Source organism: Epinephelus lanceolatus, chromosome 4 (genome assembly GCF_041903045.1).
Source record: "Epinephelus lanceolatus isolate andai-2023 chromosome 4, ASM4190304v1, whole genome shotgun sequence".
In the NCBI taxonomy this organism is placed as follows: Eukaryota; Metazoa; Chordata; class Actinopteri; order Perciformes; family Serranidae; genus Epinephelus; species Epinephelus lanceolatus.
The window spans coordinates 14,261,731-14,286,779 of NC_135737.1; the positions used below are offsets into that span (position 1 = coordinate 14,261,731).

The 25,049-nt window shown below is 41.2% G+C and overlaps 1 protein-coding gene and 1 pseudogene across 2 annotated transcripts; one reads left to right on the forward strand and one right to left on the reverse strand.

Annotated features, from left to right (window-relative positions):
- Window positions 1-212: 212 nt before the first annotated feature.
- LOC144462830 (uncharacterized) lies at window positions 213-3,377 on the reverse strand (annotated as a pseudogene).
- Window positions 3,378-5,622: 2,245 nt separating this feature from the next.
- tmem91 (transmembrane protein 91) lies at window positions 5,623-25,041 on the forward strand. 2 transcript variants are annotated; one of them, XM_033631822.2, is made up of 4 exons: window positions 5,623-6,214; window positions 15,835-17,478; window positions 20,721-20,867; window positions 22,745-25,041. In XM_033631822.2, the coding sequence occupies exons 2-4, from the start codon at window positions 17,044-17,046 to the stop codon at window positions 22,898-22,900; spliced, it is 738 nt and encodes a 245-aa protein (XP_033487713.1). In that variant the 5' UTR covers window positions 5,623-6,214; window positions 15,835-17,043; the 3' UTR covers window positions 22,901-25,041. The 2 variants fall into 2 exon arrangements, with proteins under 2 accessions (XP_033487713.1, XP_033487714.1); XM_033631823.2 differs by having other exon boundaries at window positions 5,630-6,220.
- The last annotated feature ends 8 nt before the right edge of the window (window positions 25,042-25,049 follow it).

Here is a 25,049-nt window from a genome sequence, read left to right on the forward strand (position 1 = left end):
CTGTGGTTCTCAAAACAAAAAAATGCATTTTAAGAACTCAACAGCAATGTCTCTTTCCAGAAATCATGACATAGTTACTCAAGATAAGTCACAGACCTTGTTGTGAGCAGTTTCATGTAGGAACTATTTTCTTTCTACCAAACTACACCTGCCAACCATATCAGCATACAGAAGGATGTGACGCTCGTGCTCATGACTGCTTACTTACTTACTTACTCCTCTTCATCCCCTATGGGACATAAGGCTTCAGTGAGCACTCTCCATTGCATTTGGTCCCTGGCAGCATGTTGTGCCTCTCCCCATGGAAGGTTCATCTGTTCCAGCTCTTGTGTCACAGTTCTGCGCCAGGTGGTTTTGGGCCTCCCAGGTTTTCTTTTGCCTGGTGGTGTCCATCTTAAGGCGACTTTTGTGATGCGGTCCTGCTCCATCCTCAACACATGTCCTAGCCATCTGTGCGTAATCTCCTTGGTGATGCTCCAGCTTCCTAATAAGATCTCCAACAATGAACTGTACAAGAAAACGTCTTGTACAGTTCATTGTTGGAGATCTTATTAGGCCAAAAGATTTGACATATTTGTCGGAGGCATCCGTTATGGAACACTTCCATTCTCCTCATGTCTTTTTTGACAACTCGCCAGCTCTCTGAACTGTACAGCAGAACAGACTTTACATTGTTGTTATATCTTCGTTTTAAGGCTGTATTTTTTTTTATCTCCAGATGGGACGGAGCTGGGAGAAGGCACCCTGAGCCTTTCCCAGCCTTGCTTTGATGTCTTTTGATGTCCCGCTGTCCTTACTGATGAGACTGCCCAGATAGGTGAAATCTTCCACAAACTCAAGTGGTTCCTCATTAACAAGGATGGGTGCTGTGGGGATGGAGTTGACACACATCACTTGTGTTTTGGAGGTGTTGATACTGAGCCCAACTTGTCTGGCAAAGTTGTTCAGCCTATCAGTTTTAGTCTGCATGTTGTACTGGTTGGTTGATAGAAGAGCAAGATCGTCAGCGAATTCAGGATCTTCCAGCTGGGAGAACAGAGTCCATTGGATGCCTCTGAGTCTGTCTGCTGTGGTGTTGGTTGTGATCCAGTCTATGGCGACCAGGAAGAGGATAGGGGAGATGATGCACCCCTGTCTCACTCCGGACTGCACGGAAAACCACTCAGAGAGGTCATTTTCCACGATGACACTACACTCAAAATGTTCATAAAATGTTTTTATGATTGAGATGATCTTTGATGGTATTCCATAGGAGTGCAGTATCTTCCAGAAGGTGTTTCAGTGGACACTGTCGAAGGCCTTCCTGAAGTCCATGAAGTTGATGTAGAGGGGCGTGTTCCATTCCAGGCACTGCTCTATGATGTTACGCAGAGCAAAGATCTGGTCCATACATCCTCTTCCCTTCCTGAAGCCTGCTTGCTCCTGTCTAATCCTGGTGTCAATGGCTGTCTCCATCCGGTTGAGAAGGACTCTGCAGAACACCTTGCTTGGAATAGACAGAAGGGTGATTCCACGCCAGTTGTCGCAGTTCTTAATGTTGCCTTTCTTGGGGACTTTGACAATAAGACCTTTGGTCCAGTCTTCAGGGATGGTGTCACTGTTCCAAATGTTTTGGAATAGGTCCGTCAGCACTCGTGTTGATGTTGGACTGTCGGCCTTGAGCATCTCAGCATGAATAGCATCTATGCCACATGCCTTGCCACTCTTCAGGGTTTGGATGGCAGCTTTAACCTCAGCAGAGTCAGGGGTGTTGGTTTTGATTTCCAGGATATCCTCTGTTGTTGTGATGTTGGCTGGTTGTTCTGGCTCAGGGAGGTTGAGTACTTCCTGTAAGTGTTGAACCCATGTGGCTGCTTGTTCATTCTCTGATGTACAGATGTTGCCATTCTTGTCCCTAACGTGGGTAGTTTGGTTTGCACATTTGCCACATAGTCGCTTTGTGATTTTGTACACTGTGCCCAGGTTTCCATAGCCTGCAGCTTTCTCGGCTTCACTTGCCAGGAGTTCAACAAAGACCCTTTTGTCTCTCCTAGCACTCCTCTTCACCTCTCTGTCCTTGTTTTTATAGGACATCTTGGCTTTCTTGAGGAGTCGTTGGGACTTGGTGTTCAGCGTCTTTGCCTTCAGCTGCTTCCTCTCTTCAACTTTCTGCCAAGTGTTAGCTGATATCCATTCTTTGGCCCCTTTCTGTTTGAAGCCCAGGACATTTTGTGCTGTTTCGGAGTATATGGTCTTGATAGCATTCCATTTGCTGTTTATGGTGGGTTCTTCTTCCATTTCAGAAGAAGCCCTTGGTTGATGGTCCTATCATCAGGTGACTGCCATGTGAGCTTATGGATGTTCTTGTGTGGGAAGATGGTACCACCAATGACCAGGTTGTTGTTCATTCAGAAATCAACAAGGCATTCACCATTGTTGTTTCTTTCGCCACATCCATGCTTGCCCATTGCCTTCTCGTTTTTGGAATTGTCGGTTCCCACTTTGGCATTCATGTCACCAGTTAGGAGAAGAATGTTGTTTTGAGGTACCTTTGAAACCGCCATTTGCAGTTGTTCATACCAGTCTTCTTTGACCTCCTCCTCAGCCTCGTTGGTTGGTGCATAGCACTGTAAGATGGTGAGTTTACAGAACTTTGAGTTGAGGCGTACTCGGATCAGCCTTTCACTTACTGGTTCCCACTCCAGTAAGGTTTTGGCCTTCTCCTTGGAGATTAAGATGGCTACACCATGTGTGTGGGTGTTCTCGTGGCCAGAATGGAGGATGACAGACCCATCATGCAGGACTTGACGACTGGAGCCGGTCCAGTGACTCTCACTTATCCCCAGGATGTCCAGGTGGTACTTTTTCATCTCACTGAGGACTTGTGCTGTCTTGGTGGTCTCAAACATGGTTCAGACGTTCCATGCTCCAATGCAGATCTTGGTATTAGGCCCTAGTAGGCCCTCTTTCGCACTCCTGACTTCCTTTCGAATTCCATCAGAATTTCGCTCGTGACTGCACAAGATGTAAACATTAATGGCGTCCTCATCGACTCAGTGGTGCTTCCACCACTGAGCTAGTAAATCCCTGGGAAAAAATATTGGCTATATTGTTCAGTGCGATCCAGCAATGTGTCTTTTGAATTATACTGTTAAAGAAAACTGGTCAAAACACAACAAACAAATTTTGACAACTGGGTGCATGACAGCTAAAAGTCTGATAGCAACAAACTGGGAGGATGCAGATTAGCTGAAACAGGGACTGTGGCTTCAAGCATTTCACATCTAAACTTTCTGAAGTTTACAATGAGGACCAATAACTGTGGGAGGTCATACTGGATACTATTTGTAAAATACCTACCTTTCCAAGAATCTTGAGATGGACTCAAGAAGCGACATGAATGGTCCAATATTTATTTCTATTTTGTCTAGTTCATCCTGTAGATCCACAACTCACCCTCAACCCTCTGTAATCACTACTTTTTTTTCATTTCTTTTCTTACCCTGTTTAAGTACCTTTGCAGATATGTGAGTTAAATATGCTGTTTTCTTTTTCTGTTTGTTGAGAAAATCAATAAAACTTCGAGAAAAAAAAAGCTAGCTCAGTGGTGCTAGATAAGGTAACAGCACAGTAGATGCACGCTTCCTTGTTGGGTGTACTTTGGATAGAAAATGGTTCCTTCATGAAACTGCTCACAACAAGGTTTGTGGAATATCTTTAGTAACCAGGTCATGACTTCTGGAAGGAGACATTGCTGTTGAGTTTTTTTAAATGTGTGTTTTTGGTGCTTTGATCACCACAAATCAAGTGCCATCTAGTCCCATTATCTTAAAAAAGGCAGACATCTCTACGGCCAATAAGAGGAGGTAGGTAAGAGGTAAAATATGTATGTTTGATTTGGGGTGAACTGTCCCTTTAATAGCGGGGGTCACAACTACATCTTATGAAAAGGTCACATACTCTTGAATTTGGGGAATGTGCACATTTTTGCATTGTTTGTTGGGTGCTTGTATGCAATTTTGCCTTGTTTACCTTGTTTACTTTTTTAAATGAAAGGCTGTTTTGTTTTTGTATTTCTTTGTTCAAATTGTTGCTGACATTTTCATGATTTTAAAAAAGGGGCCAAGGTCATTATTCAAGGGCCCCAGAATTCTTATAGTAGTTGCACGCATATACACAGTATATTCCTATCTTTACTATCATTGACTGACATCATCTCTATTTTGTCTTAAGCAAAATTGTGTTCTTGTTAAACTTACCTTTTTCTTGTTTCTTTCACAAACTGGCAGCATGTGAATACAGAGAAGGATTTCAATATATTACATCTGGAAGTTGAAACAACACTGAAACCATAAAAGTGAACTTCTATTGCAGGTTTTACAAGCTGTTTTATGTATTTATGGTCAAGCCTCATCAGAGGAAGACAGTGTTGCTTGTGTAATGCACAATCAATATCAGTCCTACATTAACAAAGCCATACATCGGCATTACCCTGTGCAATATCATTAGTGCCCTCATCTCACCCCCCACCAAATCAATCCTCCTATCTCCTTCCCTGTCCTTTACTCAGGGGGAGGGCTACAGGAAGAGGAGAGAAGGTGAGAGAGAAGGAAGGAGAAAGAAAAGAAAGAGATAGAAAACAGAGTGATGGGGAGGATGTGCTCAGACTAAGGAGAGTGTATTGATCCCTGCTTCATGATGGACTGAGAGGCCGCTTGTCACTCTGACAGCCAAAGACAAATGGAGCATCAGATAGTCAGCTTTGCGGCTGTGCTGACCGGCTGGAAAGAACCAAAAAACAACAACAACAAAAACAAAAAACAGCCGAAAGGTTAAACCGTTTCTGGGGGAGGGGGATTCTAGCTAAGAGCAGTGCACCTCATTAAATACTCAGCGTAAGCCTTGTGGATTTCATTGATTGCTGGTGTCCAGCAATGCCTGAGCTTTATCCCACGTGGTCTCCCCCTGAAAGAGACGAAATGAGCATGAGCCTGAAGCAGGGATGATTGTTTTTTGCATCTTGAGTCTATTTCTGACTTGAGATCTTAATGTGGGCTGGCCCAGGAAGCTAAAGTGGGTCATAGGGTGAAGTAGACATGAAAGGGCTGACACAAAGTGGAGTCATCCTTGCTGGGGGGCATCTCACTGCCTCCGCTCTGGTATAGCACATAGAGCACACAAAGCCACTGCATAACACTACACCTCCCTCACTCTTTGTTCCCCCCGCCTCTTTGTTTTGATCGCTGCCTCTGTCCATTTTTATGTTTGCCTTGTGCAGCAGCATCAATGACATATTCATCTCATACTTGCACCTTGCTGCACACTGCGGATATTTCATTCACATCTTGCACAGAATCTTAGGATCCACTTGCATCCCAATAAACACACATTTTTAATGTTGCTTAGGCTAACCTTACACCACCCTGCTACATCCTCTAGTCTTAACCCCAATCCTGATTCCAACCCAAAATCAAGCCCTACTAATCCTCTTAAAGAAGTAAGAAAAGGCAAAATGTCCTCACTTTGCATGTGTGCGTATCCTCATGAGTAATTGAAATACAACACACACATGCTCCAACAGGCTTTAGGACCCAGTGTTTCCCTCGTAATAAGGTAGTAGAGCTGAGGAAAGGCAAATAGGAGAGGGAGAGAGGTGGAAGAAGAGAGAGAGAGGAGAGGAGGAGAGCTGTATTTGTAAAGTCAGAGAAAAGCTGAGAGTGGCAGAAGAAAGTTGACACCGTGTAAGATGCACTGCAGCCGCAACAAGGATTAACGACAGACCTTCTCCTGCCTGCGAGGAGGAGAGAGCGAGCCGAGCAGGATGCGAGAGAGGATGCTGTGCAGGGGAAAGGGGAGTCTTTGACGAGGCATGCATACCGCTGCTGCTGCCAGGCTGCACAGGTGTAATAGGTGCATCCGCATGCATTCACAGCAGCACCAGCAGCAGAGCTCGACGGAGGGGTGCCGACAAGTTTGACTCTCTGTAACCCAACGCTCACATTCCGTCCCTCGCACAAACACGTGTAAGATGCATACAATCTAGACGTACACACTCACATATAGGCTACTCACACACCTTCTGCACATGCCCACGCTAAGCGCAAGCACATCAGTGGATCAGAGTGTAGCAGCGTTCAGTCGTGTGGATGGTTAAAACTGGGAAGCTGGATTCCCCCGTTTCTTCTCGGAGGATTCATCCCGAGGACAGGACAGGGCTGAGCAGGACGAGTTTAAGGTAAAGGTGAGAAAATATTTAAAGGAGCAGATGTGAAACCTAAAGCTGTGTTTTAAATATTTTCTTTGAGTGTATTGTTGATTTATAACATTTCAATGCTTTAACGTCAGGATACTGATTCTTTCTCCTTCACCCCCACACACACCTTTGTGAAACAGCATTTGCAAATCTGTATGATGAGTTAGAAATAATAATAATAATAATAATAATAATAATAATAACAATATTTGTGAAAACATCGCTGTTACCCATACAGAACTGCCACCCGCACAATAACAACACAGATTGCTTCACCAGTAAAAGGTTTATATCATCAATTATAATTACTTCATTGATTAATGTAATTGCAGCAACCAAACATATTATTGTTATTTTTCCATTGTTCATTATTATGAGTATTATTTCTAATACTACTACTATGCTTTAATACTTACAGTTAAGCTCCTAATTCTAACATGTAGGCATAGGCCATTTAAGAGAGTGTTGCTGTTAATGTGGGTTTTGATCCCTTCTAGCTAATATGTTTTTGAATGGAGGTCTTTGGGCAAATGCATAAAAATATGATTATCTAAAATATTATACATAAAAACTGGGTATACATGTATGAATTAGAATTTTTTTTATGAAAAAATCTAGGCAGTCTATGGGAGAGTGTGTACAATCATCAGCATCTCAAAAACCATACATGCCTAAGCAATAATACTTGGTAAACAGGTGCTACATGGAGAAGTGTTGGACCTATTGAAGCATGGTAACAATAGCTCCACCTTGTTGCCAGTCAGAGTAGGGTAACACCAACCCTAACACCAAGCCTTTTTGGCTAATAATGCATGAACTGTGAGGTGTTGACAAAAGATTCTTGGCATAAAAGTGCCTATATTGAAGGTTTTATCAATAGCACCACCATGTGGTCAGTTTTGAAGCTCTTAATGTGTACATTTTTCACATACCCACGTACGTGCAAGAAGAAGCATCCTTTGACTTCTGATTTGTTCAGCATGTTGAATCAGCAATCACACGCACATTCAGATATTCAAGTTTGACTTTAATGTCAGCAGTGTTTTTTTGGATTAGGTATTGCATTAGATATTAATCTCTGTTTTGACATAAGACCCTTTAATTATTGATTCAAGGCAAATATTTAGAAAGGTGATTTAGCAAATACGATTGTGTTTCTGATGTCAATTATCTAAATTGATTTCTTTGCGAGAGATACATTTTATATTCCTGTAATGTTATGAAAATCAAACAGTAAATTAATGTTCTCTGAGTATATTTGTGAAGATATACATTATATACATTATATACAACATACTGCTTTGGAGTGAAACCCCAACAGCAGCAGAGCAACCCCCTCTCTACATACACACACACAGCTCTGCTCCATTGTTCGTGTTAGTATAGCTATTTACTGCTGTATGACACGCCTGGTGTGCAGTAATATAAAACCATAGCATGCCCAGGCAGCATTCCTTAAACCTCAGACAACCTGACACATCCACATCCCTTAACACACTTTCATCTTTTGTTCAGGAAGAAAATCTGAAAGTCTTTCAGCCAGAATCTGAGTTGTGAGATCACATGTGAAATGTAAAATGTGAATCAGGGAATAGTATAAATAAGTGCTTTCAAAGGACACGCATTTCTGATTAAGAGCAGGTCCTTTCTACACTCTTAACCTGACTGTGCTATTTATGTGTGTTGTATTGTGTGTTGTGTGTGTAGTTCACTGCCAATTAGAGGCCAACAAATATGCCCTCCCTCTGTGATGATGATGATGAGACCATGTAATACATCATTGCTCATGTAAAAATCTGTTAGAGGCTAATCACCTCATTCAGCTCATTGCTACACACACATACTTGTTTTAGCTACTTGTGTAGACATTTCTGTCGTTCCCTAAAGGCTTACATTGGCCCTTACCATAGCTGTGACATAGCTAAATTTGATCCATACCCCAAATAGCCTAAGTATAATTTTAAGCTTATATTAACCAAACCCAAGTAATCCTAAAACTTCAATGGGTTGCCTTGTGTGAGCTTCTTGTTCCCAGATTGAGGGTGAATTCCCCCCATATCTGTATGAACAGGGTTTTTTTTCACCACATCAAGATTATATTAGTACACACACACACACACACACACACACAGATAAACACATGCAGTCATTACACTGCAATACAGCTGATTATACTATTAACTATAATTTCCTCCCATGTTGAAAACACAATTTGGCAGCCCATTTGCCAGAATAAATGTTGGCTTGGTACGTTTTGCAAACCATGCTAGCCTATATTTAACATTTGCACATTATTATGTAGCGGGTTTAACGTTCCTTTACCTTTCAACAATGCTATGGTTAATATGTAGTTATATTTAGTAACAAAAACAATTTGGTTATGGTTATGAAAAGATCATCATACTTGTTTTTGGTATTGGAAATGCCGTGGATGTCTTGCTAAAAAAAAACCACCTGGTTTTGGTGGCACTGGAAATGCCCCCATTTGCTGTTTGTTGATCTCAAACAGTGCTCTGCAGTCCTATACAGTTTGTCAGCCATCTTGCCTTGGTGTCCATTAAGTTGAGAAAGTACGGGCAATTTGAAATATGTGCAAATCTGTGTTGGTATACAGCATGGTGTATGTTATTTGGAATGTACAATTGTATATAACACACATTTAAGTAACCTTTTCTTGCATGGTCAAATATTTCTTACAAAGCAACATCCACATGTACACATCCATGCATGTAAACCCTGGAGAATAAAGCGAACGGCAGCTGTAGAAGATACTGAAGCACACTTGACACACGTACACACATATACACCACTACACAAACAACACAGCGTTGTAAGATATAGCCAGTCTCTGTACAGTGTGTCCCATGATGCTCACAGATGCACATAAGAGAACACTGAGTACAACATACAACACACTCTGCAGAGATGCTGGAGCCATTTGCAACATATTGCAGATGGGTAACTTCTCATTCCTCGGGCCTCATTGCACACAAGCACCAACTGTGAGAGAAGCGTGCGTGTGTGTTTGTGTGTGTGTGTGTGTGTGTGTGTGTGTGTGTGAAGTGGGTAGTTATGTATGTGAGCATGTAGGAGGCAGGGCATGGATGGCTTCAAAGGGTTTGTTTACTGTGTCTGAAAGGGCAAGATGATGCAAGGCTGCAAAGGACTGCATATGTGTTTGTGTAGTTATGTGAGGGAAATTAAATGACGTGTGTGTGTGTGTGTGTGTGAGGTTAGAGCGGGGCACACCGTGGACTGATGAGCTCGCACTGTCATACACATATTCTGCACAGGGGGGTTCAAGTAAACCCAGCGCCCAGCGTGACTGTGCTCATTTGTTATTATGGAGTAATTCTGTTGAAATTATCCATCCTTTGCAGTCTAATGTGACAGTAATACATCCTTACTGGAAGGCACCGCCACGCTGGAATTATCCCATCCAGTTATTATCAAGCCGAGCAGAGGAACAGTACTGAAATGGCAAATTAGCCTCTGCTTCATTTATCCTGCAGTGAGCTCTCCACTCCATGGTGAATTTGTTTCCATAGGAACATGATGTTACTTTGGGCTTTGCGAGCTGTGCAACGCACTCTACGTCGCCGCCTGTTTTTTTTTTTTTTTGTGCTTATCTTTTCTGTTCAGTTTCCTCTCTGTTCTTGTCAGTCACTCAACACAGATCAAGAAAGAGAAAGAGTGAGAAAAGGGTTTGGAAGTGCAATCAATGAAGCCATTTAACCGCCACTTGGGTTTTCAGATTTTTTTTTGGCATATCTCGAAGCTTGCTCTGGTCTTATCAGCCTGACATCACTGTTCTTCAAGATGTCTTTTTATTAGAGTCTACTAGCATTTACAGCTCCAATTTCCTACAGCAAGTATGCCATTTCTTTTCCACGAGTGTGTTCACTGTATCTGCATCGCCTCAATCTGTATCAGTTGAAATATTACAGCAATTACTTCCAGCTCTGTGCATGTGTGCGCTGAGAGGCAGAGAGTCAGTGTGTGTCAAAAAGACTGCAGAGTTGCTGAAAATCTACACAAGAGTCAGCAGCAACAGTTCTCTGGTTTTGCAACAGGGGTTTAAGAGCAATATTTCACTTGCGTTGCACATTTCCACATCTTAAGAGCAAGCTTTCATTTCATGCAGCAAGTAGAAACTGTACAGAGAAGAGACAAGTTTTTTACAGTGGCTTTGCAGAAAGTACTGGCTGGATTATGAAGAAAGGAAGGAGTCATATCAAAAGCAAAAGAAGATGGGTGGATGGAAGGAGCTGAGTGTATGTGTGGTTGTGTATGTGTATGACAAAGCACCACACTAAAAGGAGAGAGATAGGGAGGAGGAGAAGAGGAGCTTTTCTAAAGTGTCAGCGGTGATTTGCAGCGGCGTCCTTGCAACCTTCCCTCCACCTGACTGGATGTTTTATGAGCGTTGCAGAATCAGAAAAGGAGGCAGGCTTATAATACAGCTGACAGAAGTCTTTTTATGGTGGATGGGCAGAGGTGCAGGAGGGAGGGGGGGTTGTAATAAAGCTGAGTGCATCTCTCCTGGAATGAAGCTGCAGCGATTGGGAGGGGGCAGAAGAGAGAGGCAAGGCTGGTGAAGTGCTACAAATATTAGTGAGCACAAGTGTGTGTGTGCAGTATGCACCATATGTCCAGATGTGTATGTGTGTTGTGAGGGGGAGGCAGTTTGCTTAGAGCTGTTGCTGACGTCAGTGTGTTGAACGATCACTCAGCTTGTTCAGTGTTAGAGGTACTAGCCCGCCATAAAGGGGTGGGTGAAGAGGAGGGGGTTTGCATGGTGAAGCAGTATCAGCGTGCAGAGCAGAATGCAGCCCTCAGCACCACACCAGCCCGAAGACACCCAATTATTCCAGTTTTTTTTTTCTGTGCTATGCAGTGAAGCGTGCAACAACGAGTCATTGAATTGATCTGGAGCCTGTGAAGCACTCGGCCATGCAGAATGAATACTTACTGATGAGATATTATGTAGTTTGTTGGAATGACACTTTTCTATTCCACCAGGAATGAAAAGGCCCTTAACGCACAATACAGAGACCTTTTTCCATCTCTTCTCACTTGTCAGCTCACAGTAGCATTTTCCCTCTGTTCAGTTATGTGCTAATTTTAGATATTCCCAGTTTGGAACACAAAAACTCAGTCATATGTGAGTCAACACCACTAGGTAATGTTTTAAGTCACTTATCACTTTCATGTTATGGGGCAATCAGGCGCATATGTCCAACCATCCATGCATTTTCTAAGCGGCTTATCCTGTGCAGGGGTCACTGGAGGCTGGAGCCTGTCCCAGCATGCATTAGGTGAGAGGCAGGGTACACCCTAGATAAGTCAACATATAACACATATACACTAAGCTAGCTAAATTTGAAAACATTATTTACATGTAAAAATGACACACTAGCAAGTCCTTTTTATGAAGATTTTCACTGAAACTGAAAGGCCTTAACAATATGAAAATCTTTTCTTTGTCCTGTAATTTCAGTTAGCAAACAAAAAAACTAACAATTTTGCAGTTCAAAGAGGACCCAAATGCAGGACAGCAGGCAGGCAAGTGGATTAAACAAAAAGCAAGCTTTAATGTAAGCTGGTACCACACATTCAAAACAGGCAGACAACAAAACTGAAGAAGCAGGCAGAATTAATTATTAATTAAAAGTACAAAGGAAAACACACACACACACACACACACACACACACACACACACACACACAAAAACTAAACACAAACCAGGATGGCATGAGGATCAAAGAATGAATACACGATTAAAGGAGGATGTTAACGAGGAGCAGCTGACAGCTAAGGTAATGGGGAACAGGTGAAACAAATCAGTGCAGAGGAGACAATCACAAAGGTGGAAAAACACACAAAGGCAGGAAGTAAGATGTGACAGGAAAACAGTAAAACAGGAAATAACAAAATAAGGATCATGACAATCTGTGCATCCCAAACCGGACCCTCCTCACTCCCACTCTGTCTCGGACTGGAACTCCGTTTCTTCTCACCTTCAGAGCTGAATAAAGCACCCTTCATTAAGTTGCAGGGTGTAAATGCAGCAGCAAGCTTTGGGACAAACTTTCCTCTCATCTGTGGATAAAGGAACTGTCGTAACTTTTTGTAACCATGGCGAAATATAAAACTTATTCCCATTTATGTTCCTCATATGTTTATATCACTTATATTTTATCTGTAGGCTATGTGCTGTTGTTTACCTGAATTTTTATATTATTCTTTTGTCATTAAAATAGTCTAAATACAAAAATTTAAGTAAACAAATAATTAGAAATAAAACTTACTCCTAAGCTTCTTTGGTGGCTTTTCTTTTTCTTTTGTAAATACGCTCTAGTTTTAGCTGCAGTTCCTATAAAACTTTAGAATAACATGACCATGACTACTGTTTTCTCGAGACTCGAGAAGGGCCTATATTTCATCCTTTATACAATGTAGCATTTGTAAGGGATAATGTATAATGAGCCGGTGAATACTGGGAAAATAACTCCCAACAGGGGAATAGAACCCCGACGCGCAGCGGGGTTCTATTCCCCTGTCGGGAGTTATTTTCCCAGTATTCACCGGCTCATTATACATTATCCCTTACTTATTACACGGCTAATTATCAGTTAAATAAATAATGTTGTCTGCCTCTGGGAAGTGCATTAAAACCGACCGGATTTGACAACTTTTGGTGAAAGTTTTGTACTCACCCAGGCTTAGTGGACTGAACCGAGGCATAAAACTCGCGTAAAATGTCATTAAGCATGACTGCCGAGTGTGTATTCAAATCCGTCTTCTTTTGTTTTTGGCAGAGAAAGTCCGTAGGTATTCTTTTTCTTCAGCGGTATCCGTTAAAATCAGCCACTTCTGTTTGTTTTTTCCCTCGGAAGTTGTTTGACAGCTGCAGTGTTGCAGGGCAGCATCCCTAGCAACACTGGGCTACATAGCAACTGTGTGTAATGACCGTTGCTACTAGCAGCGGTCATTACACAGTAATATCAGACCGCAGAATGCCGCTACTGACCAATCAGAATACAGCATTTAATAGAGCCGTGTAATAAAAGGTGTTAATGACTGTATGACATTATTAACTGTTTATCTCAGTTTGAGCAGTTCACATTTGTAAGCTCTGTAAGCATAGTTACACAGAACTTTGTTTGTACAGAGCGTCTTCCATGATGAACATGGCATGTGGTAAGTAAGTTGACATCAATGCAGACTTGCTGTTCGAGGGTTTTATTACCCACTTCCACTCCTCACTAGTTGGTTTGGGATGCCGCTTAATGTGGTGGACCCTCCGCGTGAACAGGGAAACAGACTAGAAGTGAGTAGGGAGAGGGTGTAGGGGTGGTTAGGGAAAGACCCAGTCTAATTACTTTGCTGAGTTTCAGCTAGTTAAACCTCCTTTTTTGTCTGCTCTGGAATTCTCTCTGAAATTAAACATTTACAGCCAATTAAATTATTCTCATTACCATTTTTTTGTCATCGACAAGTTTAAAACAGCGCTATGTGGTTTTATTCTATTTTTAGGGTGCCAGTTTAACAACTGGCCAACAGATTGATGTAATCCTTTTAAGCTAACTCTGGCTCATTTACAGATTTTGCCTTTGATGCACTGTCCCTGTAATATACATTAAGTGGCTCATAAAAACTATGTGTTAACCGGATAAATAGTATATCCTGCACTACAAAAATAGCCTACAGCTAAACAACAACAGCTTTGCTGTTTGATCGACTGTATTGACATTTCAAATGAGCGATCACAAAGGAAGCCAGAGGTGACAGCAGGTTTACTGCTCCTGAATGTGTCCGGTCTGGCTTCCATCGTAGTTCAACAAAAGGCTCCGTTTTCTTTGTCCACACTGAAAAACACTGTTGACATTTTCAGGTTTATATACTCAGGACATGCCATCTTTTCAAGTCCAGGGCCAGTTTAGTGTGGAAGGTTGGATGGTGGACCAAAACTGAGATAAAGAGGTGCAAACGTAGCCTGCCTTTAGTGTGAACTCTTTCTATTTCTCTTGCACAAATCAGCAAATGCAGACCACTTTCAAATAAGGAGAAATACCTGTTTGGTTGTTGTGGATTTTTAAGCAACTAGAATGTAGAAAAAAGTAAAATGACATTTCCCATTTAAAACTAGCATCAGTCAGTTTAAACTGCTATGGTATACTGGAGTCTTGCATTTTGCTATCATTAATTGTCAGGCCATTTGCACTGCAGTAACTAACAATGTGCAGAGGTATATTGTGGCCCATGTTCAGTGTCCCTGACTGCTTTTGGGTGAGGTTAGTTGGCAATTTCTTCTCTGTATCATAGTTTACTCTTTATTCTGGCATTATGAACTTCATTGCTGGAACAAACTACCAAAAAAAAAAAAAGGTCAGTGTCCCTGACTGCCTTGAGGTGAGGTGAGGTGACACTCATTTCTCGGTTTTAAAGTTTGTGAATGTTTTGTGTGACTCAACTGTCTTGTTTTGATGTTGTTCTATGCCATTTATTAAGTCTGATCCTGATCTGAGCTGATATCTAGTGTGTTGATACTGTAAGTGAGCCAGTCCTGCCTGAATATTATGTTGTAAAAATGTGGTTTATGGAGAATAAGTTCACAGCATTCACCTTCATTAATTAATGTAAAAAGATTGGATATCATTAAAGCACAAGTCTGCTTTTGGTGTGCACTAAGCATGTGGACACCAGGCTGGAGGTTTTAAATCATAATAGTAGCTTTAAAACTCAAATTAGTTGAAATAGTCTGAATTTATCATACAGTTGTGGGAGATTAAATAATGTCCCTGACATTACAAATTGCAAACTGGATTGGGGCAGTTTTTACATTTCACACACTAATTAAGATTGTTTTTTCATTTTCATGTGTTTTGTTTTGTACTCGTATTTATGACATTGTGGAGAGTGTGTTCACATACTTACATTACAGGGACTCACCTTCCTTCTGAGGACAAAAAGCTGATCTCTGCAAGGTTAACCATTTATTTTTGGGTTGATCCATTTTTCCCCCTCAGGTTCACTCAGGGCAGTGTAACCTCTATAGACAGCCTTTAAAATCACACTGATTTGCTACTGTAAATGTTATGAACTTACGAACTGTATCTATATTGATTGATCAAGGCCCACAGTTTCACGCTGAGACTCCCAGCTTCACTTTGGGGATTTCAAACTACGGTGAGCAGCAGAAATTCCTGTACACTGCTCATGGAGCCTTCTTGAAAACAATTTTTGCCCATTTTTGATATTAGTCAGTCTGTTAAAAAACAATTTGTCTGACCACTGTCCTGTCAGCACCTCAGGAGCTGCGCTGGCTGAAAGGACAGCTGGTTCTGAGGATAGTGACGCTGTGACGAAGGTCAGAGTTGGTGTGGACTGAATGGACAGACACGTCAGTACCACTTATGGTGCACTGACGTCTTGAATTTGATGTGAATCTGTGGAAGGTGTTAGGTTTTTGGCATGTAGCCCAAGTAGTGTGTTTGTATGTAAGTGAGGCATTATAACTCTCTGGTCCAAACTAGAACCTTGTTAGCTCTGCTGTAAAATCTAAATATCTTGTGTGACCTTGTTCTTCTCTTAACAGACATCCTCATCCTCATCAGAGTGGATAGAGAGCTGCCTGACTCCTCATCTGTCCCGAATGAAACTCTCTTAAGGTGGACAGGGTACATTAAAAGAATTACATGTCCCAAAGGGGCGCTGTCGTGGCAAGCAGCAAACCCACAGCCATAAATCAACACTGGAGAACTTTGATTTCTTCATTATTGCTTCTTGCGGCAACAACAGAGAAACAGACATGTTGGCAGGCCTGCTGACCTGCGGATGTGCACCATAGGATTCTATTTCTGGAGCCTCATTGCTTTTACAGATTAACTGCCCTCAAATATGGCCCCAATCCATTCATTGCGCCACTAGTTCGACTGCTGCCGGAGGTTGCGCATATTCAAGCTTCAAAACACCCCACTGTGCGTCAGTCCAGTCATCTGAAGCCCGCTGCCTTTAGCCTGCTTTTTTTTTTTTTTTTAAAGCAGTGTCAGTACGAACAAACACATGACAGACAGCCTGAAAGTCATTTTTGTTTTTCTCTTCGCAATCATTTCTCAGCTCACAAGTCATTTCTCATTTTCATCCAAAACAGTTGAAAGGACAGATTGACATTCAAAGCTTTAATGCTAATAACATGACACTGTGCTTAGATTAAGACTTCATATTATATTGCAGGAGACATTTTTCATGAGTTCCTGTCCTGAGGGCAAATCACGCTGAAATCCCATTGCCCAATGTTTTCATTAGCCTATCTGGGGCTAATCAAGGTCCTCCATCATCAGAATTGACATTACCATATTGGATGAGAGAGAACGTAGCCAACATTAGCATATTCATGAACACTGACGCACTCAATCATGTGAAATGGAAGACATGGGGCAAACCCTGAGCCATCAAGCCCTGAAACAAATAGCTTATGAAATGTGAGGAAAAGAGGATCTTGAGTCCTCCAATACATCTTCAGCACATCCCATAGAACACAAAAGAAGGCTACCACTGGCACATTACGGATATTTCATAAACCTGGCATGTCTTGTTGACCTCTGGCCTAAAGCCTATAATAATAGAGAAATTAAAGAATAGGATTAAAGATGGATTATCACTGAAAAACTAAAGCCACCAAAGCAGCTGCCTTTGCATAAGTCCATTGGACACTCTTCAGGGAGACACTCTGCGGACTGATTTGTAGATTACATTTGGTTGTTGATGCGGTGGCCTCTTGTGTTGTTGGCATTAAAAGAGAGGGATGGAGAATCTAGATGAGCTGGAGCACCCTCTTCTGGGAGAAAACCCCAATAACAGTCGGGCATCAGGGCCAGGGCTGGGACCCGGGACTGGACAGGCCCCTGGCGGGATGTTCAAGGGCATCTTGGTCAAGTGTGAGGAGGACAGGGCCTACCCTCCTTTAGTGTGGAGGAGCTATTGTGGACATCCTCCTGAGCTTCAGCAGCAGCAGCTACTGGACCCTTGCTCCTTGCCTCGCACACTGGAGTCCTTCTACCCATCAGCACCCATTTGGGGCCATGCTGACTCCCTGCTCAGCAAAGACTACCTGGAAACCACCTTTGTGGACATTCGGCCCGGTTCCACACTGGAGAGGAAGCTGCTGGCTGAAACGCAGGACTTCCACAGTGTGGCCTACAGCATGGATGATGAGGATGACCTGCTTCCCGACTCTGACGTAAGACATCCCACAGTTCCAAATAGTAAAACCAGGCATTCATGTAAAAGCAAAATAATGACAGCGTCATAGGAAAGCAGTGCAATCCCTTAATGCAGATACTCACTTAAGGTGACCGGAGTATATTTTTAATTAATTTTCCAGCTGATTACGTATAGTAAAACAATTATTTTTATATTACAAGTATGTTTTGATATTTTGTTATGTTTGAATATGAAAATGAAACATGAACAGAACAAAATATATCTGAACACTGGATAAAATCAGGTTAAAATTTCTACTCTATCTTTTTGACCAGTCAGAGCACTTTTACACTACATGTCACATTCACCAATTCACACACACATTCACACACTTGTGGCCGAGGTTACCGTGCATGGTGCCACCACCTGCTACTCAGTAACCATTCACAAGCTCTCTCACATCGATGGAACAGCCATCGGGAGCAATTCGGGGTTCAATATCTTGCCCAGCTACAGCCACAGCTGCCCTGCCTGTACATTTTTAGACAAAAATAAGACATTAAAGGTGACTAGGCTGACAATTCTAACAAATAGATATCAACAGCATTAAACTTTCCCAGGAGCATTCTCACATTAAGGCAATTATTTTTTGTATCACAAGTTTTCTAAATCTTATGTTTAAATATGCAAATGAGGCATTGGCTAATTAGATATGTGCTTTCTGCATCAATTTCCATATAATAATTCTAAACTAAAATACATTTAAATATGTATTTTGGAAGTTTTCTTTCCACTACTCTGAAAGAAGACATGTTACGGAAGCAAAAAAGCTCAAAATGTCAAAATTTACCAACACTTGAAAAAGCTACATTTTTACCTGGGGCGTCATAGGGCTGAAACCGTCGACTGCATATGAGGCTGAAACTAACAATTATTTTCTGGATTAATCATTTCATTGTCTTGTCTATTAAGCTTTCAGAAAGTAGTGAAAAGGTCCCAATATAATGTCCCAGAGTCAGAGGGAACATCTTCTTCTTCTTCTGTCAAACCCCAAGATAGTCAGCTTATAATGGTATAAAACAGAACAAAGCAGCAAATCTTCACGCAGGAGAGGCTCAATCAGGGAATCATTATTCCATAAATAACTGAAATGATGAAGTGATTATCAAAACACAAATAATCATCGTATCTGTCCATCCAGTTTCCACCATATCCTTTTTTTCTTTTGCTTTGGAGAAGTTTTACATAAAAAAGAGACACTCACATTCTCACTACAGATTCAGGGATCAAAGAGGAACTTAAAATAGACATATGAGCAATGCATTTCAGCAGTAGGCAGCAATTGAATGCTTACTGTCAAAAAGCCAGATTACATAAAGCTCCACTCCTGCTGCGGTGCAGGTAATGACACTACAGTAGCGATGGAGGATGCCAGTTCTATTTCATAGATCACTGAGCAAAGCCCACCCTGGAGTGAAATGTAAATTAGCTGTAAGAGTCTTACAGTGGTCACTTGATGTTTTAGGAGCCAACATCAGAATGTATACACTGTAAATGTCACAAGTAAGTGGCCGCTGGTTGTTTAGATCATTATGAAAAGTCTCTCAGCAAGGTTACGTCAAAAGGTCCAATTACCCACTGTGAAATAAAAGGCTAAAAAGCTGCTTTACAATTATTACTTTGACAAACACCCAGTGGTACCATTAAAATCAAGAGGCTGTTGCAAAGTTTAGGTTAGGAGTTTGCTCCACAAGGACAAAAGAACAGCACGCAAAATAACTTTTTTTTTCAAGCTCATTCTGAATGCTGGCAGTAGTGCAGTGGTGCAAAGGCGCAGGCCTGTGGGAATAAAACCTTGCAGTGACCTCAAAGAGGCACAACACAATATCTCCTCCTCCTTTGTTTCACTTCAAACGCTCAGTAAAAGGACTCAAAGTGGCCCCCAAAAATCTATTTTCGCTTTATGCTGAATTTACACTGTGGAGCTGATCAATATGTCGGAGCAGGAGAGATGACTGTAAGAGTGTCTCGTCCTGAATGACTTTACATATGGGCACGGTGTATCTGGCTTTTGGTCCATTTTGAGATTTCCCTCCTTCTTCATGTCAACAACAAATGCTCCAGGAAGATCTCTCCTGATATATGAGAATAATTCAAGACAGGACAAATCCATAACAACATCAGAGAGAACAGGCATGTGCAGTGAATGACATCAGGAAAATCAAAATAACCTTGTGAACTAATCTTTAAAGTACTGTATGTAATAATGCCCTCTGATTTATCCCTGTCTGATCTTCTTTAATGTTTTAAAAGCAGCTTGTTTTAAAGGGTGCTGGTGTGTGGAGCCTTTGTTCCAATGTTACATGAGCATCTATGGGAAAATGCACAATTATTTCATTCGCAGAATAAAACAAGCAGAGTAATATGACAGGGTCGGAGTGAGAGAGGAAGTCAGATTGAATATGCAGCTGTTTCAAAAAGAGTCACAAATCGCCTGCGGTCAGCAGAGCTAGTGCACATCCAGACTAACCTCATTCAGTCACATTATCTTACAGGCACCAGCAAAGTTTTACAATTTTCAACCCACATATTTTGCATACTGCAAATCCTTTCTCTGTTGACTGCTTCATAGTTTTTGTACTTGGACAAAATTTTGTTCAGTGTAATTTTTTCCAACCAGCGCTCAGTAACGTTATGTAAGTTCTGGTTCTGTCCTTCAGTTTGATTGGATGCTGTCGGATAGGTTCAGACAAAGTGGATCTGGGGAATTCAGTGTCAACTCGCAGGGAATGAATAGAGTTAGTGTTAGTTGATTCAGGAAATGAAGGGAAAAGAACTGATTCTTAGCAAACTTTTTAAATTACTTACTTTTTAATCTTTGGGCTTCAGGGAAGGTATCAAGTATTTAAGTCAAAAGGCTCAAGTCCAACTGAAGGCATGAGTCAGTAATGTTAAGGCCCAAGTGGAGTTGCAAGTCTAAAGTCATCAACTTTGTGATTTCGGTCTGAGTCCAAGTCATGAGACTCGAGTCCACACCTCTGGTATTTACTATATCAAGAGAAATGGGTGGTGTTGGTGGTGTTGAATTTTTTTAAATGTAATTTTCAATTGCTGGGAAACTAAAATAAATTAATATCCATTGCTTTGGTGTGGAAGCAGAAATCTCAAAACCTGGACAAACAAAAGTAAAACTATCTGCACAGACAGACACTGTCAGAGGTTTTTTTTTTTTGTGATGTAACCTGAACTCAACCTAAGTGCACTCTGTTTGAATCCCAGGACTCATCCATTGATGACTTCAGTGATACAGACAGTGAGAGCAACTTCCCTCTGATGATCCCGCAGGACTACCTGGGTCTGGCCTTCTTCTCCATGCTCTGCTGCTTCTGGCCCTTGGGCATCGCTGCCTTCTACCTTTCACAGAAGGTACATACACACACACACACACACACACACACACACACACACACACGTAAACACACTCAGTCCTGAGCTGACAAGATGCAACCTGGCACTGTAGTTCACAGCCACGGGTGATTTCTTACCCTCTGCAGGGTGTAGACCAACAACAAATCAAGTGTCTTAAGTGCTGTGGACATCATGGAATAGAGTTCAGATTGGGAGGGATGACACTTAGATTTGCACAATTATGCTACAAGGGTTCTGAACAACCGAGGAGAAATGCACAAGGATGTTTTGTACATCTAGATCATCTTAGAATTACAGTTCTCTGTAACAGTCTTCCTTCCATAATACAGTGATTGTTTATACTGATCAAGTATGATTTTTTTCAAAATAACACATCATAATCTTTTTGGTGTCATTTTAGATCTGTTATGTTTTATTGGATAAACGTGCCTATATCAGTGTCATGACTCCTAAAAACAATTGGATTTCCACAACCTCCCCTGTGATAGTAACCAGCTCAGATAATAATAATAAGAATCAGAAACTAGTTTGTGTAGTTGTGTATTCAATAATTAATTCCATGACACTCCTCAAAATGATTGCTAGAACCTCTGATCTATATACCTGGTGCTGATTAAACAGAATAATGGCAAATATACTTAATAGTTAATAGCAAACACTTATTCCATATCTATGTGCCATGCTACATAGCAGAAACAATCCCATAGTCAAAGCTTAATCTCAAGGTAGTCATACTTCGGCTTTGGGGCGACTTGCCTGGGGAGATAAGGTTTGTAGAATCAGTGACTTCTTTTAAATCACCACTTATAACCCATATTTATAGATTTACTTTTATGTGACGTTGTCTTTATTTTTATTTTGTCTTTCTGTCGCTTTAATTCTTTCAATTTGTCTTTATTCATTTATTGACTTTTGCATTTTTGTATTTTTATCTCCTTGTTTTAACTTTGTCTTAACTTAACCTGAATTTCGTCTTGTTTATGTTTGGTAGGACAGTTTCGCTTCCTGTTATGGTATCATTATATAAAAGGCACTAGTAGTAGTAGTCAAGGCACTAGTAGTAGTAGTAGTAGTATCATTATTATTTTTATATAAATGTAATAAAATATTATAATATTTCCAATACCAGCTTATAAATGTATATATTTTCAGGCATATGCCGCTAGCGCAAGGAATCTCTTTCTCCTCTAGCAGTCAAAAATCAGTCTCACTTTTTTGTTTTATAGAAGAAAAAAAACACTTTCTTTTCCTATAAAACGTGTTAATTTGATAGATGAGATTATCAATCTCTTCTAAGACAAAGCAGGTTGAAATATGGAATAGACCAAAGGGAAAGGGGGACAGCATCACTGCACAAACAATCTCATCAGTCACTATTACCACTGACAGTGTGGAAAAGCCCCTAACATCTTTATCCCCAGTCACCAGAGACCCCTAGTTCATATAGGCATCTTTCCAGCAGTGCAGTGGAGAAAAAAAAATCCCATTAACGCTTTTGCAAAGCTAACTGGCAGCAAGCTGCAAAGGGCCTTTTGATCAGATCAATGGCCTTCGTTAAGGTTTAATTAGAGTCATAACAGGAAGGCTCAAGGTGATAGATTTCCAATATTGTTGAGTGCTACCTAAAACAGGGGTCAGAGTCAATGACAAGGACTAGAGGGAGAGAGGAAGGAAGGAGGAGAAAGTGATGAATGAGGCACAAACGCCGGGTATGATTCAGAGATGGAACATAATATGGGCTTAGCGTGTGATTGGAATGAGTGGAAGAGGAAAGTGGAGGCCGTAGAGGACGTTGACAAATGATGAGGAATGCTCCTCTCTCCTCTTTTTTCCCCCTCCCTCTAATCCTTATCTCACTCTCCTCTCTCCTCCAGACCAACAAGGCATCCGCTCAGGGGGATTTTCAGGGGGCCAACGCAGCATCTCGCCAGGCTCTGTGGCTTTCAGTGCTCTCCATTGTGTTTGGAATCATAACGTACATCTGTGCCATCGCTGCACTGATTTCCTACCTGTCTGGAAAACCACCATAAAAGCAACTCTTGCACAAACACACACACACACACACACACACACACAAAAAACAGACCTCTCACGAATTTCATCTATATCAACACAACATATCACCTGTAAATGCAAAATAATCACAGTCTTTGTCTTCAGTCATGTTATATCTACACCTGGAAAAAGGACAGGAGATGTGGTGTATAAATTATAATCACTTCTATTTGGATTAAGACATAGTTCAGCTCAGAGGACATTCCTCATGTGTGAAGAAAAATCATTGAAAAAGAAGTTATACGATATCACTCCTTATAGAAGATCCAGTCTGTAAATGTGATTTATTTTGTCACCTGAGGATTTAAGTTACCTGCCATACTTTAAATCTGTGCTGTAGTTGTCATCAGGTTACCGGATTTAAAAAAAAAAAAAAAAAAAAAGGCTTTGAAAACAAATTCAGATGTTATCACAAGACTGTCGATATCAGACTAATGAGAAGCAGAAAGAGAAGTGAGGGGACATGTGACTTCGTCTGCCTGGGAGGAGCCGAGTGGAGGGCGGTATACGGCGATGGAGTCTGCAGATTTATGAGAAGGTCGCAGCAAGGACGTGGCAGCAGCTAAATACTGATGGACCTCACTGTGGGAGTGCCTGAGCCAGTACTGTTGCTTGTGGTGTGAAAGCTGGGGACAGCTTTAAGAGCCTCAGAGCTGTTTTTTTTATGAGGGGCCAGAAGCAATATTCTTTCAGAGAACCAAGAATTTGTTGCTACTCCTCTGGGAAGAGACCCACAGGGAAACACTGCACTGATCAACCCATCCTGGTTTCACATTCAGCATCACTCATTGTTCACCTGCAGAAAGTACTGATTCTGCTTTGTTTAATGCCAAGTTAATCTTTATGTTTGAAATACACAAAAAACTAAATGACAAATACATATAGTGCCATTATATAAGATAATATAAATGAGGAGTTGAGGAGTTTTCAAAAGAAATGCAAAGTCGTGATGTGAAGCACTGGCTCTGTATATAGAAATAAAGGAGTTGCTTCTGTATACAGTGCTAGGAAATGATGACATAGACAGAGAGGTGCAGACCTGCAAGTAAAAGTGCCAAAAATATGGAAGAAACTCTAAGGATGATCCTTTTATGAGCTGTTCCATTAATAGAAGCAACCAGGCTGCTACTCCACGCTCTCCAGATATAGATTCTGCTAGTTTTGCCTCCAAAAAGACGACTGAAATCCTTCAGGAACTTGTTTTTTGCAGTATGACAAACTTGAAAATGAAGTTGTCTGCTCAAACTTACGTAAGCAAACACAGAAACACTTTGTTCGGATGAGCAAAGGGGTGGAAAAATGTTGCAAAAAGTAGTCTAGCGAGACATCTAGCGCTCAGCCATATGATGCATGAGTCAGGTAAACCATTTCGGTCACCTGCATGGCCAGTTTGTAGTTTGCCATGTACAAACCTGCTTCGATCACTTTCTTTATTTGGTCCTGAATTACTGCAAAAAATGCTCTAATGAAAGAAAAACTCTGGCCATATTGGTTTGAGCTTAAACGTGCCATTAACAAAACAGTGAACAAGGGAACTCAACGTAAATATTAAAAAAAAAAGACTGTAAGGTAAAAGTTGACATTTTCTATTTAGATGTCTAGTTTTTATAGAGTCCCTGGCTGAACTGCAAATAACTCACTTTGTTTTCTGCAAACCCAGTGTTGTATCAAGACTGAGCTGATAATATATAATGATCACTGTAGATGGTATATGTGGACACATCTCTGATATCTCAGTGTCTAACCCTCGTCAGCTATCACTGTCGATGTGCTATGATGCAGCTGCACTGAGTCCACACAGTTTTGTACAGTTCTGACAATCCTGAACCATCCTCTGTCTCCACTGGACATTTGTGTCAATGATAAAAAACTACCGTTTGTTGCTACAGCTGATTTACCACAATTAGTGATTTCTTTGAACATTTAATGTTGGATTACCTCGACTGGTCACGCTGTCATGCAACTGGCTGCAGTCAGATTTGTCTCACTTTGTATCACTTGTATAGATTGTCAAAAAAAGGTGAAAGGTTTGAGATTTATTAGTACAAGAGATATTCAGCTCACATTCTTGTATTACATGTAAATATTAAAATAAAAGTCAATGAATCCCAATAAATGCACTTG

What these genes read in the sequence shown, in the direction of transcription:
- tmem91 (XM_033631822.2), top strand. Translation starts at nt 17,044, where the DNA reads ATGGAGAATCTAGATGAGCTGGAGCACCCTCTTCTGGGAGAAAACCCC. An exon ending in ACCTGCTTCCCGACTCTGAC is followed by an intron (nt 17,479 to 20,720) that starts GTAAGACATCCC and finishes TTTGAATCCCAG; the next exon opens with GACTCATCCATTGATGACTT. An exon ending in CCTTCTACCTTTCACAGAAG is followed by an intron (nt 20,868 to 22,744) that starts GTACATACACAC and finishes TCTCTCCTCCAG; the next exon opens with ACCAACAAGGCATCCGCTCA.